The following is a 13,883-nucleotide window of genomic DNA, read 5'->3' on the forward strand; positions in this document are numbered from 1 at the left end:
TATCTCAGGAGGATCTCATTTATGCCTCCCACTCTGCTGATAATGAAAATGGTAAGGAAGGTCACAAAAAGGAACAAGGCATAATTCTGGTCACCACTTCTTGGCCTGGCAGTTCTCAAATCTCTTTAGATATGCTGGAATCTCCCCTCATACTCCCAGCAGGGAAGGATGTACAGCAACAGGGTTCATATCTGGTGCTGTTAAAACTATTCACCTGGAAATGGAAAGGAATGTGCTAGAGTCATGTGGACATTTGAAAGAATAAATACTCAACATCCTGAAGGAAACTTACAATTATGTCTGCAGCGTCAACAGCCAAGGTTCAGATATTGCAAGTGAGATGTATCAAGATAAATTTATATAAAATAAAGGTCACTCAAGATTCTACAAAATGGCTTGAGCATGGGGGACGAGGCTAACACTTTGGAAAGACAGGTTGCTGATTACAAAACTGTTTAGCTATGAGAAACTGAGGAGAATTTTTCTAATCATTCTCTCAATACCATGTTCTTTGGAACCATTAGTCATTCCAGCATACACTGATTCCCATCATGATCTTGAATTGTGTGTTGTGTGAAAAGCTCCATAAAATCACTTTTCCAGCCTGGACAATCAGTATGTGCCTGTCTCAAAGTATTTTGTCACCATTTGAGCCAGCCAGGTATCAGAATGTGGTGTGGTCTCTGAACCTGGATTACCCTTTGACCATTCTTCAGAGGACTGCATTAGCTCCAAACTCTCTCTGGCTACTACTTGCTTGTAAGTGCCATGCTCTGTAAAATGCCATACAAAGACACAGTGCTATGTAAATAATAGAGCTGGCTGGAAAATGGACTTTTCATTATGTGGTAAACTAACACTTCAGAATTGTTTTCATTCTGCATTGAAACAAAATATTAAAATTTTCCACAAAATAGAAAATTTGGAAAAAAGTGTTTTAATTTCAAAAAGGTTTCAGTAATGTTTAAACTATTATATAAGATATTTAATAGAATAAAATTAATCTTTTAATATTTTTGAAACTAAATGACTTGAAAGGACAAAGTTGAAAGAAAACATTTCTACCGCCTTATCGAAACACGGTTTTGACAATAATGAAACAAGAAAGTCCATTGCTTTTCATTTTCTCCTATCAAATTTTGTTGAAATTGACACTTCCCACAAAACATTTAGATTTTGATGAAACTTCATCAATGGAAAACTTATCTGTCAAAAAACTTTTTTTTTCCCCAACCAGCTCTAATAAGTAATGTCTTGTAGAAGCTTCATTGGCACATCCTGTGTGGGAGACAGTTACCTTCTGTCCAGCTGATTTTCCCCGAAAGGTTTTGATTGATTGAGGTATCCAAGACAGTCGGGGAGAGTGGGAGACCTACAACTGTTCTAAAGTCTGACTCTCCTGCATAGTGATGAAGGGTACTGTCATTAGAATGCTAGGCCAAGCCTTTGTTTCTTTTACTCCATTACTTTGAGTTTTCACCTCTTTTTTCTTTTCTTCTAATTCTCCTATTTTAATTAAGACTTTAATCCTTTGTTTCTCCATTTTAGTACAGATGGGTAGCCAGGCCCTTACTGTCACAATCCTAAAACCTTGATGAAAGGGGGCATGACCTCATACCATTCGTCTCTTTTGATGTGTTAAGAAAGCCTGTCCTTCCACTAAGGCAACTTTCTTTAAAACAGGGGCCTTTTCAGAAGTGACAAGCAAGTGGGAACAGCACATTTGAAACTGGACAAACTGGAATCAGAATGTGAAATTAGAGAGATCATTGAGGTATGCTTTGTTCTACTGTTGATGTAGCAATAACAAAATGCTAGAGCATGCAGGTGTAGTGAGAGCTACAGTGTGTGTATGTGTGTGTGTGCGCGCCTAGAGGATGTCATCTTGGCCTCTTCTCTACAACTTCCAGTAAAAACCTCATCAGACTAACATGCTACAACCTCACCCCTTCCCTCTTGTGTGATAAAAGGAGTAAGCTAGCTTACTCCTGACCAATTAGAGTAATTAACCATTGGAACAATTCCCCTAGGGAGGTTGTGTCTTCTCCATCATTTGCCATCTTAAAATCAAGACTGGATATATTTCTAAAGATCCACTCAAGCTCAAAGAAAAATTGTGGGCTTGATGCAGAAAGGACCGGGTGGGATTGTATGGCTTGTGTTACTCAAGAGGTCAAGCTAGATGATCATAATGGCTCTTTTTTGAGTAGTGTCCCTAGGTGTGCTCCAATGTAGGTGTGTCTGCATCCCTGTGCTGCTGATCGGAGAATTTTGGTAGCAGTATTTGTTTGGCCTGCACATGCGTTGCTTCCCTCCTCGTTGCATGTTCCCACGTGTCTAACCAGCATTGCGCAGGCAAACCCTCCTCAATTCCTTCTCTAACAGAGTGTATGATGAGAACCCGAAGGGGGGGAGGTGTTGGGGAGCACCCACAGGGACTCGCATCTTGAAGAACCATTGTTACTTCACAAGGAGAGTAACTACTACTTCTGGCCTTAAAATTATTAATCTAACTAAGCCCTTTCTACACTACACAGTTTTTTTCAGCAAAAAGCAGCTTTTGCCAACAAAACAGGAGAGATGTACAACACAAAGCTACTTTTGGCAGCAAAATAAAACAACTTTGAGAGGCATAAAGTTTTTTTGCAGCAAAGTTAATCTCCCACAATGCCTGCTGTGACCACTCTGCTCACTGTTTTGAACTCCACTGCCCTGCAAGTGTGCGCATCTCCCCTTTCAAAGCTCCGCGAAGTTCTGACATTCCTCAGCATGGAGAGCTCACAGAGCTGCTGAGGATGCTGCACCCAGTAGCTAAGGAGGCTATGGGAGAACTTGGAAGGAATCACAGACCCGTTAATGTGGAATCAGCAGGCAGGCAGAGTGTGCTGCTGCTGAGGGAGAAGTGGGGGCGGAGAGAATGCAGTGCAGAGCCAGGAACTGATGTGGGAGGGGGGTGTCCTCTTCCCCCAGGATTGATTGCTCTAGCGGCTGTCTGAACAGCACGAGACAGCATGCTGACACAATTCCCCCTCTGTTGCTGTCATACACCCCCCCACACACACAGTCTTTCACATACTTCCCCAAGACACACAGTTTGTCTCTCCACACACACGCACACACTACAACCCAATCCTCCTCCTCCCCCCCACATACTTCAGTAGAAAAGCAGATGGTAATCTAGGATGCCCATGAAATGATGGGATTGAGAATCCTGCCTCATGTGATGCTGTAACTGCCTCATGAGGCATTGCAAGCCCTTCCCAAAGCAGCCTGTGGCCAGTTGAAGTGGGATAGCTACCCACAGTGCACTGCTGTCTGTGTCGATGCAAGAGCTGCTAGTGAGGATGCACTCTGCTGACACAAGGAGCATAGTGTGGACAGGCAACAACGGTTTAATTAAAGCAGCGTAACTTTTGTCAACAAAACTCTAGTGTAGACATGGTCTTAATACTGTCTGCAAATAAAATACCAGACACATCCCTGCAGTAAAAAAGGTTAAATCCATTTATTTTCAGAGAACTTCGGCTATTATGAGAGTCCTTTGTTTAATACAAACCGACCCAGCCCTGTTGATCATTCTATTGAATTTCAGTGTTAGACCATTTATGTTGATCCTGTATAACCACATGGGAAGCATAAAACAGCTGCCCTTTTCAGTGAGATTGCCACAAGACATTGCAGTGTCACAGTATTTCTTTTTGCACTCGTGCGTGTGTGTGAGAGAGCAATCTTATTTTTGTGGTCCTTTCAGATTCTGGATGGTAGGAAGCCCACCGGAGGGAAACTAGAGGTGAAAGTGAGACTCAGGGAGCCACTCAGTGGTCAAGATCTTCAAACAATTACAGAAAACTGGTTGATCCTTGAACATTAGTTATCCTAAGGTATGAACATCCCTTTCTTCCAACCGTGCTAGAAGTTGAGAGCCACTAACAATCTCTGCATGAAATAGAATGTCTTACACGGTCAGTGACCTACCTGTGTAGCTCAGGCTCCTAGATGGATCTTCCCTGTATTTCTAGAGATGTTTTGATTTTTTGTTTTAAATAATATTTGTTATTTCTATTCAAAATCTGATCATGTTCCTTATACCAATCTCAATCAATTGGATGTGAAGGTTAAATATCATAGCAGGAACTGGTAGGAATTCCTGAACTTACATTGCTTACCACTTTCATTTATAAAAGATTCTTTTGATCTTTTTTTCGTAATCCTCTTATTGTTTGCATAAGACCTTTGAAATTTAGCAGGAAGAAAGGCCTTGGACTAGAAAAATTACTTTTGTCTAGTAAATTTCATTTAGGTTTAGCTGTGGTATAAACTGTTGAAATTGCCATTTCCCTTCTGTTACTTGCATTCTTAAGGAAATATTAGTCTCATGCCAAAATAACAACTTGAACATTCTGAAGAACTGGGCTCATGCACACACTGTAGAGGGAACAGCTGTAGCAGTAGAATGTAGGGGAAGAATCAAACTAAGGTTCCCCTTCTCCCATCCACCATTTTGGATCCAGCTTAGATAGCATCTCTTCCCCCTGTGAGGTATCATCTTTTTTTTACCTTTTGTTTTAGAATAAATTTACATACAAAGAAATCTACTCTGAATCGAGATTGCAAAATGAAGAAGTTGAAAGTTAGGAAATGCCAGATGTACAGCTGCCTGTGGAATCTTAATGCAGCCCTCTTGTGCATAATTTAAGTACGTGATCATATACAATTTTTCCACAATGCCCCTACCTCATTCAGTGTACAAATTGAATGCACAAGGGAGCTGGATAAAGATTCCCTGGGCAACTGTATACACCTGGCACTTCCTGTCTGTGGAGTACTTGCATTAACTTGGACGTTCTTTAAGTGTAGATTTTGTGTGTAAGCATACACCAAACTATACTTCTAAAAAGTCAACATCAATCTGATCATTTTTCTTCAAAATATTCTGATGTACCAGTTGTATGGATTGTCTGAAACGGTAGTTCTTAAAACTGTCCCTGCTCTCTCAGCTTTGGGCTGTGCTCTTGAATCCCTAGGGGAGTGTTTACTCAGTACTCAACCCTGTTGTGTGAATCACTGAAGGTTCTCTCTCTCCTGTCAGGGTACGTCTTCACTACCGGCCATATCGGCGGGTAGCAATCGATTTCTCGGGGATGGATATATCGCGTCTCATCTAGACGCGATATATCGATCCCCGAACGCGCTCCTGTCAACTCCGCGAACGGCGGTAGCGGAGTCGACGGGGGAGCTGCAGACGTCGATCCCGCGCTGTGAGGATGGTAGGTAACTCGATCTAAGATGCTTCAACTTCAGCTACGTTATTCACGTAGCTGAACTTGCGTATCTTAGATCGATCCCCTCCCCTAGTGTAGACCAGCCCTCAGTGTAGGGGTATAAAGCTTAGTAGTGCTCCAGTAAGCCATTAGTACTTGTGGAGAGAAACATTGGACAGCTCACTTTTTGAGCAGATATTACTAATTTATATTGTGACGGTACCTAAGAGCCTATCTGTGGACCACACTGTACAAACAGAGAACAAAAAGGCTGCTCTAAAGCGCTCAGTCCTAGTAAAAAGTTGATGACATAACTATATGCACAGTAATCCTCTCCCTTCCCTTGGGGGGCTTCTAGAGTTCAGAGCAGTCTCAGGCTCCCCTCTCTCCCCACCTGTCATGGCACCTTTCTTGGCATATTCATTTTGCAGTACAAATAGTAATTAAGCTTAGATAACACCTCTGTGAAGTAGGTGAATATTATCCTGATTTGTCCATGTCCTAGCTATTACAGACTTGATATATTATTTGAAAGATCTGGATGACGTCTAGTGCTCAGGTCCAGATTTGGAGCACTGAAAATCACATTAAGTGCTGAGTTAAGAGTACGTCTACACAGCAAAGAAAAACCCATGGCACTGAGTCTCAAAGCCTGGGTCAGTTGATTCATGCTTAGTCTCTAGGGCTAAAAATAAACACATAGATGTTGTTTCTCAGGCTGGAACCCAGACTCCTAGACTCTCCCTGATCGGATTTCAGAAACTGGGTTCCAGCCCACGCAGGAATGTCTATACTACTAGTTTTAGCCCTTCATCAGTTGACCTGGGCTTTGAGACTCAGCACCACTCTAAGAAGTCAACCAGGGTGACAGTGAGCTATACTGTACCAAGTTTGCCTGCATGGCTGTAGACCTCTTAAGATACTCCAGGGCCAATGTATTTGCCCCCACACTTGAAGCAGTGACATTACTAGACATGAGATGCTGAGAGCACTAACTTTTGGTCACCTATAATTTAACACTCTGAATCTTCAATCACTTTATTGTAACTTAATGAAGAGTTTTGCCTGGTATTTCTATGAAGGCTGCTAGTTAGCCATCAGACAGAACAATATCAACAGCATGTTGCCTTAATTGTGGGATACTTACTTAGCACTGTGGCAAGACATGGTTGTTATGGTTTTTTTTCAGATCCAGGAATGCTAAAAGCTGCAGAATCGAGTTTGTACATAGGACACTGCTACCTGCGAGCACCAAAGATGTTAAATGAATGCACTACTGGACATAACATGTCTTTATTTTGGTAACTGCCTTACTGTGTGTTGAGTTTTATAAGGCAAATATTGGAAGGCCCTGGAAACTTACTAGTGGGAAAAATGGAACTGATCTATGCAAAATGGATTGAATTGCCTTAAGATGGGACTACTAATGTTAGCACCAAATGAATGTTACATAAGCTCATCATAACTGTCCTATGCAGGGACTGTTTCATAGTGGTGTGTGAAACCTTTAATGGTTTGCTCTTTAAAAAGTTCACTGGAGCAGGGCAAAGTAATTAATTTGCAAATGAGACCTTATGCTCCCAGCATGGCTAGCTTGTGCGAGAAGCAACTCCTTTTCAAGCATATATGCTCTTATGCATTGAATACCACCTACTGCTTTGTCTTAGGATCACCCTCAGGCCCTTCTAAAGATCTGTATGCTCCTCCTATAAGTGTCCTGGGATGAAGAAAATAGTTCACTTTAAGCAGAGCTTTAGCAGCAGTGTATCCCATCTCCTCTACATGCTCTTGCTGCACTCTTAACTAGATGTGCCTTGGTTTAAGGTAACAACAGGATATGAGGATTTTTTTAGAATATGGTTGCAGCTCTGGGTTTTGAATTGGTTATTAGTTGCCTGCCATGTTCCCCCCACTGTTTGTTCCAACTCAGCCTGCTTTGTGTGCCTTCATTTTCTTAATGCTTGGGAATCAGTAAAGCCTGATATGGCCTGTTTAACATCACAGGGTTTTCTGAAGGCTTGGAGTGTTTCACTAGGCCACTTACTAATTGATTGAAAAATAGCCACTCTTATTTGTGTGGAAAACTGGATCATGGCTGTTTGCAGAATTTTTTATGGACTATACATAAAATGATATGGTACCAAAACTGCTTGATGTGTGTTCTTAAACTACATGAGCCTGAAGAAATGATTGATAGTAAAAGGAGGCTATGCCTGCATGGGGGTGTCAGAGTGCTACTGCACCATATGGTCAGGTAGATCAAGTTCATAGACAACAGACTCTCCAACCTAAGGCAGCACTGCTGCTTCCTGGTAGGATTAAAACAATACAGTATTTAGTTTTTAATTTCAATAAATTTAATATACAAAACTACATGTTGAAAATAAAAATATAATATGCAGTTTTTTGCAGTGTTAACTAACTGAATTTTAAAAGTACATTTTTTTTCTAAAACAAGTACTCATTTTCTTAACAATATGGTAATTTTAAGGTCATTTAAAAGGCTATGATTGAAGCAAACAAATCAGTCACCAGTCAATAGTGTTTTGCACAACCATAACCCAAACCTAAGTGACTCCTAGGGGTAAGGAAGAGCAGATTGTTGTTTGGTTTTTTTTTTAGCCTCAGTAAGCATAACTTAATGGAACTAAAGTAACTGGAAAAACTTCTGCTGTGGAGTTTCCAGCAGTAGGATTTTATGGTAGTTGTCAATCAAGAGCTTTCAGACAGAGTTTTACTTACTCTGTAGACATGTATATCAACACTCAAGAGTGTGCAAAAACAAAATGTGTTGTAGGGAATTTAAAAGTAATCTAGTCAAATTTAATTACATTTCTTTGTAGCAAAACAAATGAAAATGCAGGAACCCTCTTGGATTGCTGTGTAGGAACTTAAACTTTGATCAGCCAGAAACATTTTAAGAGTAGCACATGGCCACCTATTACCAAATGACAGAGAGAAGGTTCATTTTCATGCAAACAAAGTGAGATTAAGTGCTGTCCCGTCCAGTGATTGTTTTTACTAATTCAGTTGGACCTAGTTCTACAACTCTTCCTTCCAAACATGTCTTGAGGTGGCAGCTGGAATTTTCAAGACAGTATGTGGATAGTTTTACTGTTTTTAAAAAAGCAGTAGCCATTTATTCACAATTCCATTCAGCACCTATACAGCTATTGTACCTTTTTGTAAAATACATTGCTACCTGTACAGTTGTTTCCCTTCTCCCAGCTGTCTATTTGCTTGCTTAAAGCACCGTATCAGCTTACCTCTAACTCTGCTGCAAATGCTGCTCTTTTCACATTACCCAAACCACACTGTAAATTAGTTTCAAATCAGGATTGACTGAGGTCTGCACTAAAAGGTGGCCAGATTCAAAGACTCACTAAAATACTGCTTTAAACAGTGTTTCTCATCTCTTCCCATCCCCCAAAAAACCATTTACTGGTGGTTTGTTAGCCCTGCCTGTTATCCCCATGAAGAGGATGGTAAGTCAAGTAGCAGCTCCTATGCATGGCTAAACTAGCTCATTACTCCTGCTTTCAGCTCTTTCCACTTATTAGCTGTTTTCTTTGGATGGAAATTTGATTTAGGAAGAATGTGGAACCACATTCTTGCTGTTCTTTTCCTAATGCTGTGTAGCAGAAGTGAGCAGCTGTTCCCCTCTCAACTGCCCTTTGTTTGTAGGTGAGCCAAGTGCAAGTTTTCTGAGCTGAACCAAAAGCCTCTCTTTTAGCACAACATGCAACAACAGCCACTTTGTGCTTTTGTTATGGGGGTAAGTGTTACATGGTGCTGCTAATATGAAGTGCAAATTGTTACACTACAGTAATGAGGAGACTTACAAAAGTGCCCTGGGTGTTACTTTTCTTTATAAAGCAGGACCTACTCAGGGAACAGGAATACCATAACTGCATTTTAGGGCTAACTTTTCTTTTACCTGTGACAGGTATGTACCATTGACATTCATACAGATTCATAAACAAAATACAGAATGGCAACGTTTTTCTAGGTTATAGAAATCTGAGGTGACAATTTTTGTAACAAGTAGGGAAAAATAAGTATACTAGCCTAATCTACACACAACTGCAAGTTTAAATTATATACCACCGTCCGAGATATGCCTGTTCTTTCATTCAGAATGAATGATGGGTCAGCCTCATATGCCTTTTTTTTTTTGGCTAGGTATCCTTCCCATGCATTGCTCTAGGCATATCCTAAAGTGTCTCTGATGTACTTCAACCAATAATCTGGTCAAAATAATGTAAACATTACTTTTTAATGTCTACAGAATAACCACAAATGGCATTACGATGAGGTCAGAATGGAGGTCTTGATTGTTTCTTCTTACATGTCCATCTAGAAACAGTACAAATTTGACATTTCATCTTTTATTTATGCCCCAGTGAGCTTTGCACCCGTTTGAGCATTTAGAGTACATGACTGCAATTGTCTTTAAATATGAGCATTATTTTTCTAAACAGTAACAGAACTGTATGAGCTGCAAGGATAGCATAGACACTTTGTAGTATAGAAGCTGCCCTGATCCTTTGTTTGACAATGCATAGAAGATTTAGAATTATGGAACAATCCCCCCCCGCCCCCCAATAGTGTTAACAAAAGCTTAATCTTCCAGTTTTAAAGTGCAAATGATTCAGATACAACTGCTGCTGGAACAGGTCTGAACAGAAAATGAAGTCCTCTTATGAGATGTTTTCCAGAATATAAAAGATGAGCTCCATTATGACTGGCCCCTCACTCAACTGACATGCTCCTCCATGAATCACTGGAACTAAGGCACTGTCCAGGTCATTCATGTATTGAGAGGGCAGTGGCTGTCCATTACTCCCAGCTTGATAGCCAACCTAAAAGATAACAAAGTGAAAACTTTAAAAGAGCAGATATTCCACCGGGATCTCTGACCATATTGCAAGTGATGCAATTGCTTTGGGAGTTCAGGGGTTCCAGTATGGATGTCAAAAGCAGACAGCACTACCTAATGTGAACTAACAAAAAATGCCTCAGACTTAGATGAGAGAGAAAGTGGGTGATGTAATCTCTTTTTATTAGACCAACTTCTAAGGTTAGAAAAGACAAGCCATCACAGGGCTCTTCAGGTCTGGAAAATGTAACCAGAGAGTCACAGAGAAATACAAGATGGGACAGATAGTTAAGCATAAATGGTTACCACATATTGCAAGAAAACACTTGAAATGGAGGCGGCAATTAACACCTCAGCAGTCATGGACAAAGGAGGGTTAGTATGTTACAAATGGTTGTAATAAACCTTTGAGGAGCCATAAAAACAGTCTCTTTATAGAGACCATGATTTTTTTGGTGTCTAGCCGTTAGGAATTTAAGTTCCAGGCTCATCTTTTGGAAGCGTTGTACAGGTTTCCTTTGAGAACAAGGAGTGACAGGTCAAAATTACGTTACAGTTACATGAGCACAGGAAAGAAAAAAATCACCCTCTTCCTCTAGAAAAAAATATTTTGCAGCATTGAGTGGCATTTAATGTTGCCAATTCCTAGCCGCCAGAATCAAGCAACAGAATGGTTGAACTCTCATGTCCCCTTTTCAGCTCTCCCCAAAACGAGATTACTGACAACTTAAACTAGCAGATACTGTTTACAACTTACTTGATCAGAGTCGAGTGTAACACGCAGACCTAACTTAGTCATTCCATCTTCCTTCAATAACTTAAGGTGAGGACAGAGAGCTAAACAGAAAGCCTTGGCCACATTCTCAGTTAGTCTGCTATGATCTGCTGGGTCACTTAAACCATTATGTTGGTCGTCATTCTCCAGAAAGAACACCTGAACAAAACAAAAAGGGAGCGATCAACATGACCTACCACCCAGCTTTTACAAAAAAGAGCATCAGACTGAGTGTAAAAAGAATATAAAAGACTGTCAATTAACACAGCTACTAAAGGACACTGCTGCTTTAGAGAAATGTAACATGAAGCAAAAAGTTTTTGATCAGCCTTTCACATTATTTGGGGACCTTCTGAAGACTCAAAGAGGAGCTACTCTCCAGATAGAAGGTCTGCACCCTGAGAGTGTGCCTGAGACTGTGGGCACTGGCTGGACTCTGTTCAAGCTCCAGAGCACAGAGACTTGGATTCACCTCACAGCAGTCCTAGTGGGTGACCAGGAAGAGGTACTCACTAGAACAGGGGTTGGTAACCTATGGCATGTGTGCCAAAGGCAGCACGCAAGCTGATTTTTAGTGGCACTCACACTGCCTAGGTCCTGGCCACCGGTCCGGGGGGCTCTGCATTTTAATTTAATTTTAAATGAAGCTTCTTAAACCTCATTTTCTTTACATACAACAATAGTTTAGTTATGTATTATAGATGTATAGAAAGAGACTTTCTAAAAACATTACATTGTATTACTGGCACGTGAAACCTTAAATCAGAGTGAATAAATGAAGACTCGGCACACCACTTCTGAAAGGTTGCCAACCCCTCCCTGCGCTAGAATCTGTAACAACTTAACACAGGAGCTGTCAAATAATTATTTAAAGGAGAAGTTTCACATTTGATTCTGTTCACAGGATTTAAAGTAACTCCAGTCTTCATCAGCATGAGTCTCCATCAGCCAGGTCTGATAACCGGGGATAAACGGGTTTAAGAGTTATAAGGATACAGACTGGAATGGTCCTGATCTCTCACTCCTAGATTGATCCCAAAGTGCTCTAGGGACTTTGTTTAAAAGAGTGTGCTCTAACTGAATCAGAAATTCACAATACACCCTAGTAGTATAAGGGACTGCATTTCCATACTCTTGCCTTAAATAAAAAGACTTTTAAAACATTGTAAGTAGACTAAACATCCATTCCACTTCAGAAAATTACACTATCATTTTTGAAGCGTGTTGTTATTAAAGTGACTTCAGAATACATAGTGTGTTATGGTAGAAACCCCCGCAATCTGAAAGAAGCCAGAATTTTTTATACAGTTATTAACTAAACATTGCAACATTCTCTCAAATCACCCTGAATATTGGGAAAAGAATACATGTCTGATGAGTGGCACAGCTAAAATTGGCCTGGTTTCCCTTCAGTTAACACTAAGCAAATTAATTGAAACAGTTTGCAAAGAACCATTTAACATTAACACTTCTGTGCTGGCAAAATCCACAGCTCCAGCCCTGTAAGTCGAGTAACACCATGGCCAATGCTGGGTGACAAAACAAATAACCCAAGTCATTCATACTATGGCATCTTGTTTTTAACTTTTCATACAATTCTTTCACCAAGTGTGGTCTTTTCCTGTTGTGTTTTTGCTGCCATTTCAGAGCTCAAGTTGCTTCATCCCCAAACTGTAAATAGGTCAATAAAGAGCAAGATTAAGTTTAAGTATTACAAAAAAACCAATTCTTTATAAAAGAAGCTTTGAGTTCCTTGGCACTGGCAGTTTGACTGCACCACACGGAATGGATATTATTCTGGGAAGATGCAGCTTGCAGCTCAAAATAATTGATATTTTAAAACTGTTTGGGATTTTGTCCCATTAAATGCTCTTGCTGAACAGAACTTCAACACAAATACACAGGCTTGCACCCTTTAGATAATGGAAAGCTACAGCACTTTCCTCAACCCTCAACTTGAATGCAGACTGTCCCAAAACTCAGTAAAGGTGCACTAGGTGGGATGGCCAGTGATGTGTGATTACTTATTTCCAGGGCTCTGTAGCACCTCAAGACATTTCAGTGGCATGACATTGCCACTTATACATTATGCAGTCACTGAAAACCTCCTGGCAGGTGCAAAGTAAAATACTAAACAATTAACCGGAAGCATATGTCATAAACCCCCATCTCTGGCGCCGCACCGGCCGGCCGGAGCAGCCCTACCCATGCCGGCCCGCCAACCCCAGCCACGCCGGCCCAAGCCCTTCTCCCTTTAATCAGTTAAGCAATTAAACATCATCATTTTAGTTGTTTAAATGGTTAATTCTTTTAATGGATATTTACATCCCTAGTGCAAAGGCCACTGTTGTTTCCCCATAAAAATCTTACTGCTTTCAGTTTGGTGGGCAGAGCAAGTAGAGTTGGTTTCTGGTCAAAGGGAGGCTACATTCTATAGCTCCTTAGTCACAAAGCACCAAGACTCTTGTTTTATGTGCAGATTAGTTTTGTTTTCTTACCTCCGTCCACCTAATGACTTTTCCATTTGCTTTGTACTCCGAGCCATGAAATATCTTCACACTGGTTATAGACTCCATGGATTTGCCATCAATGGGGCTTATAACACTAGAAAGAGGAAGGGAAAAACAACTTTAAGTTAGCAGAATGCCTCCAAACACTAAATGCCATCATATAAAACATGATTCCAAATTTGGCCATCTGAGTAGATTAGCAGAACAGAGGACATTGTAAAGGAATACCTCATGCACCTCTACCCCGATATAACGCTGTCCTTGGGAGCCAAAAAATCTTACCGCGTTATAGGTGAAACGGCATTATATTTAACTTGCTTTGATCCGCCGGACTGTGCAGCCTCGCTCCCCTGGAGCGCTGCTTTACCGCGTTATATCCGAATTCGTGTTATATTGGGTCACATTATATCGGGGTAGAGGTGTATAAGGGTTGTGAAGGGCACTTGTTTTGACTTTCA

General features: G+C 40.7%; 2 protein-coding genes across 6 annotated transcripts in view; one reads left to right on the top strand and one right to left on the bottom strand.

Moving 5' to 3' along the window:
• The window catches only part of CC2D1B (coiled-coil and C2 domain containing 1B), a 70,304-nt gene extending 62,897 nt beyond the window's left edge, over window positions 1-7,407 (top strand). For all 5 annotated transcript variants that reach the window (XM_030572114.1, XM_030572110.1, XM_030572111.1 and 2 more), the window contains 3 exons: window positions 1,684-1,774; window positions 3,752-3,881; window positions 6,451-7,407. In XM_030572114.1, the coding sequence (XP_030427974.1) occupies window positions 1,684-1,774; window positions 3,752-3,871 (211 nt within the window). In that variant the 3' untranslated portion in view covers window positions 3,872-3,881; window positions 6,451-7,407. The remainder of the gene's footprint in view (window positions 1-1,683; window positions 1,775-3,751; window positions 3,882-6,450) is intronic.
• ZFYVE9 (zinc finger FYVE-type containing 9) overlaps window positions 7,108-13,883 on the bottom strand; it is a 95,389-nt gene continuing 88,613 nt past the window's right edge. The window contains exons 17-19 of the mRNA XM_030572109.1: window positions 13,414-13,519; window positions 10,898-11,074; window positions 7,108-10,123 (exon numbers count right to left, since the gene is read on the bottom strand). Coding sequence (XP_030427969.1) covers window positions 9,962-10,123; window positions 10,898-11,074; window positions 13,414-13,519 — 445 coding nt within the window. The 3' untranslated portion in view covers window positions 7,108-9,961. The remainder of the gene's footprint in view (window positions 10,124-10,897; window positions 11,075-13,413; window positions 13,520-13,883) is intronic.

This window comes from Gopherus evgoodei, chromosome 8 (genome assembly GCF_007399415.2).
Source record: "Gopherus evgoodei ecotype Sinaloan lineage chromosome 8, rGopEvg1_v1.p, whole genome shotgun sequence".
In the NCBI taxonomy this organism is placed as follows: Eukaryota; Metazoa; Chordata; order Testudines; family Testudinidae; genus Gopherus; species Gopherus evgoodei.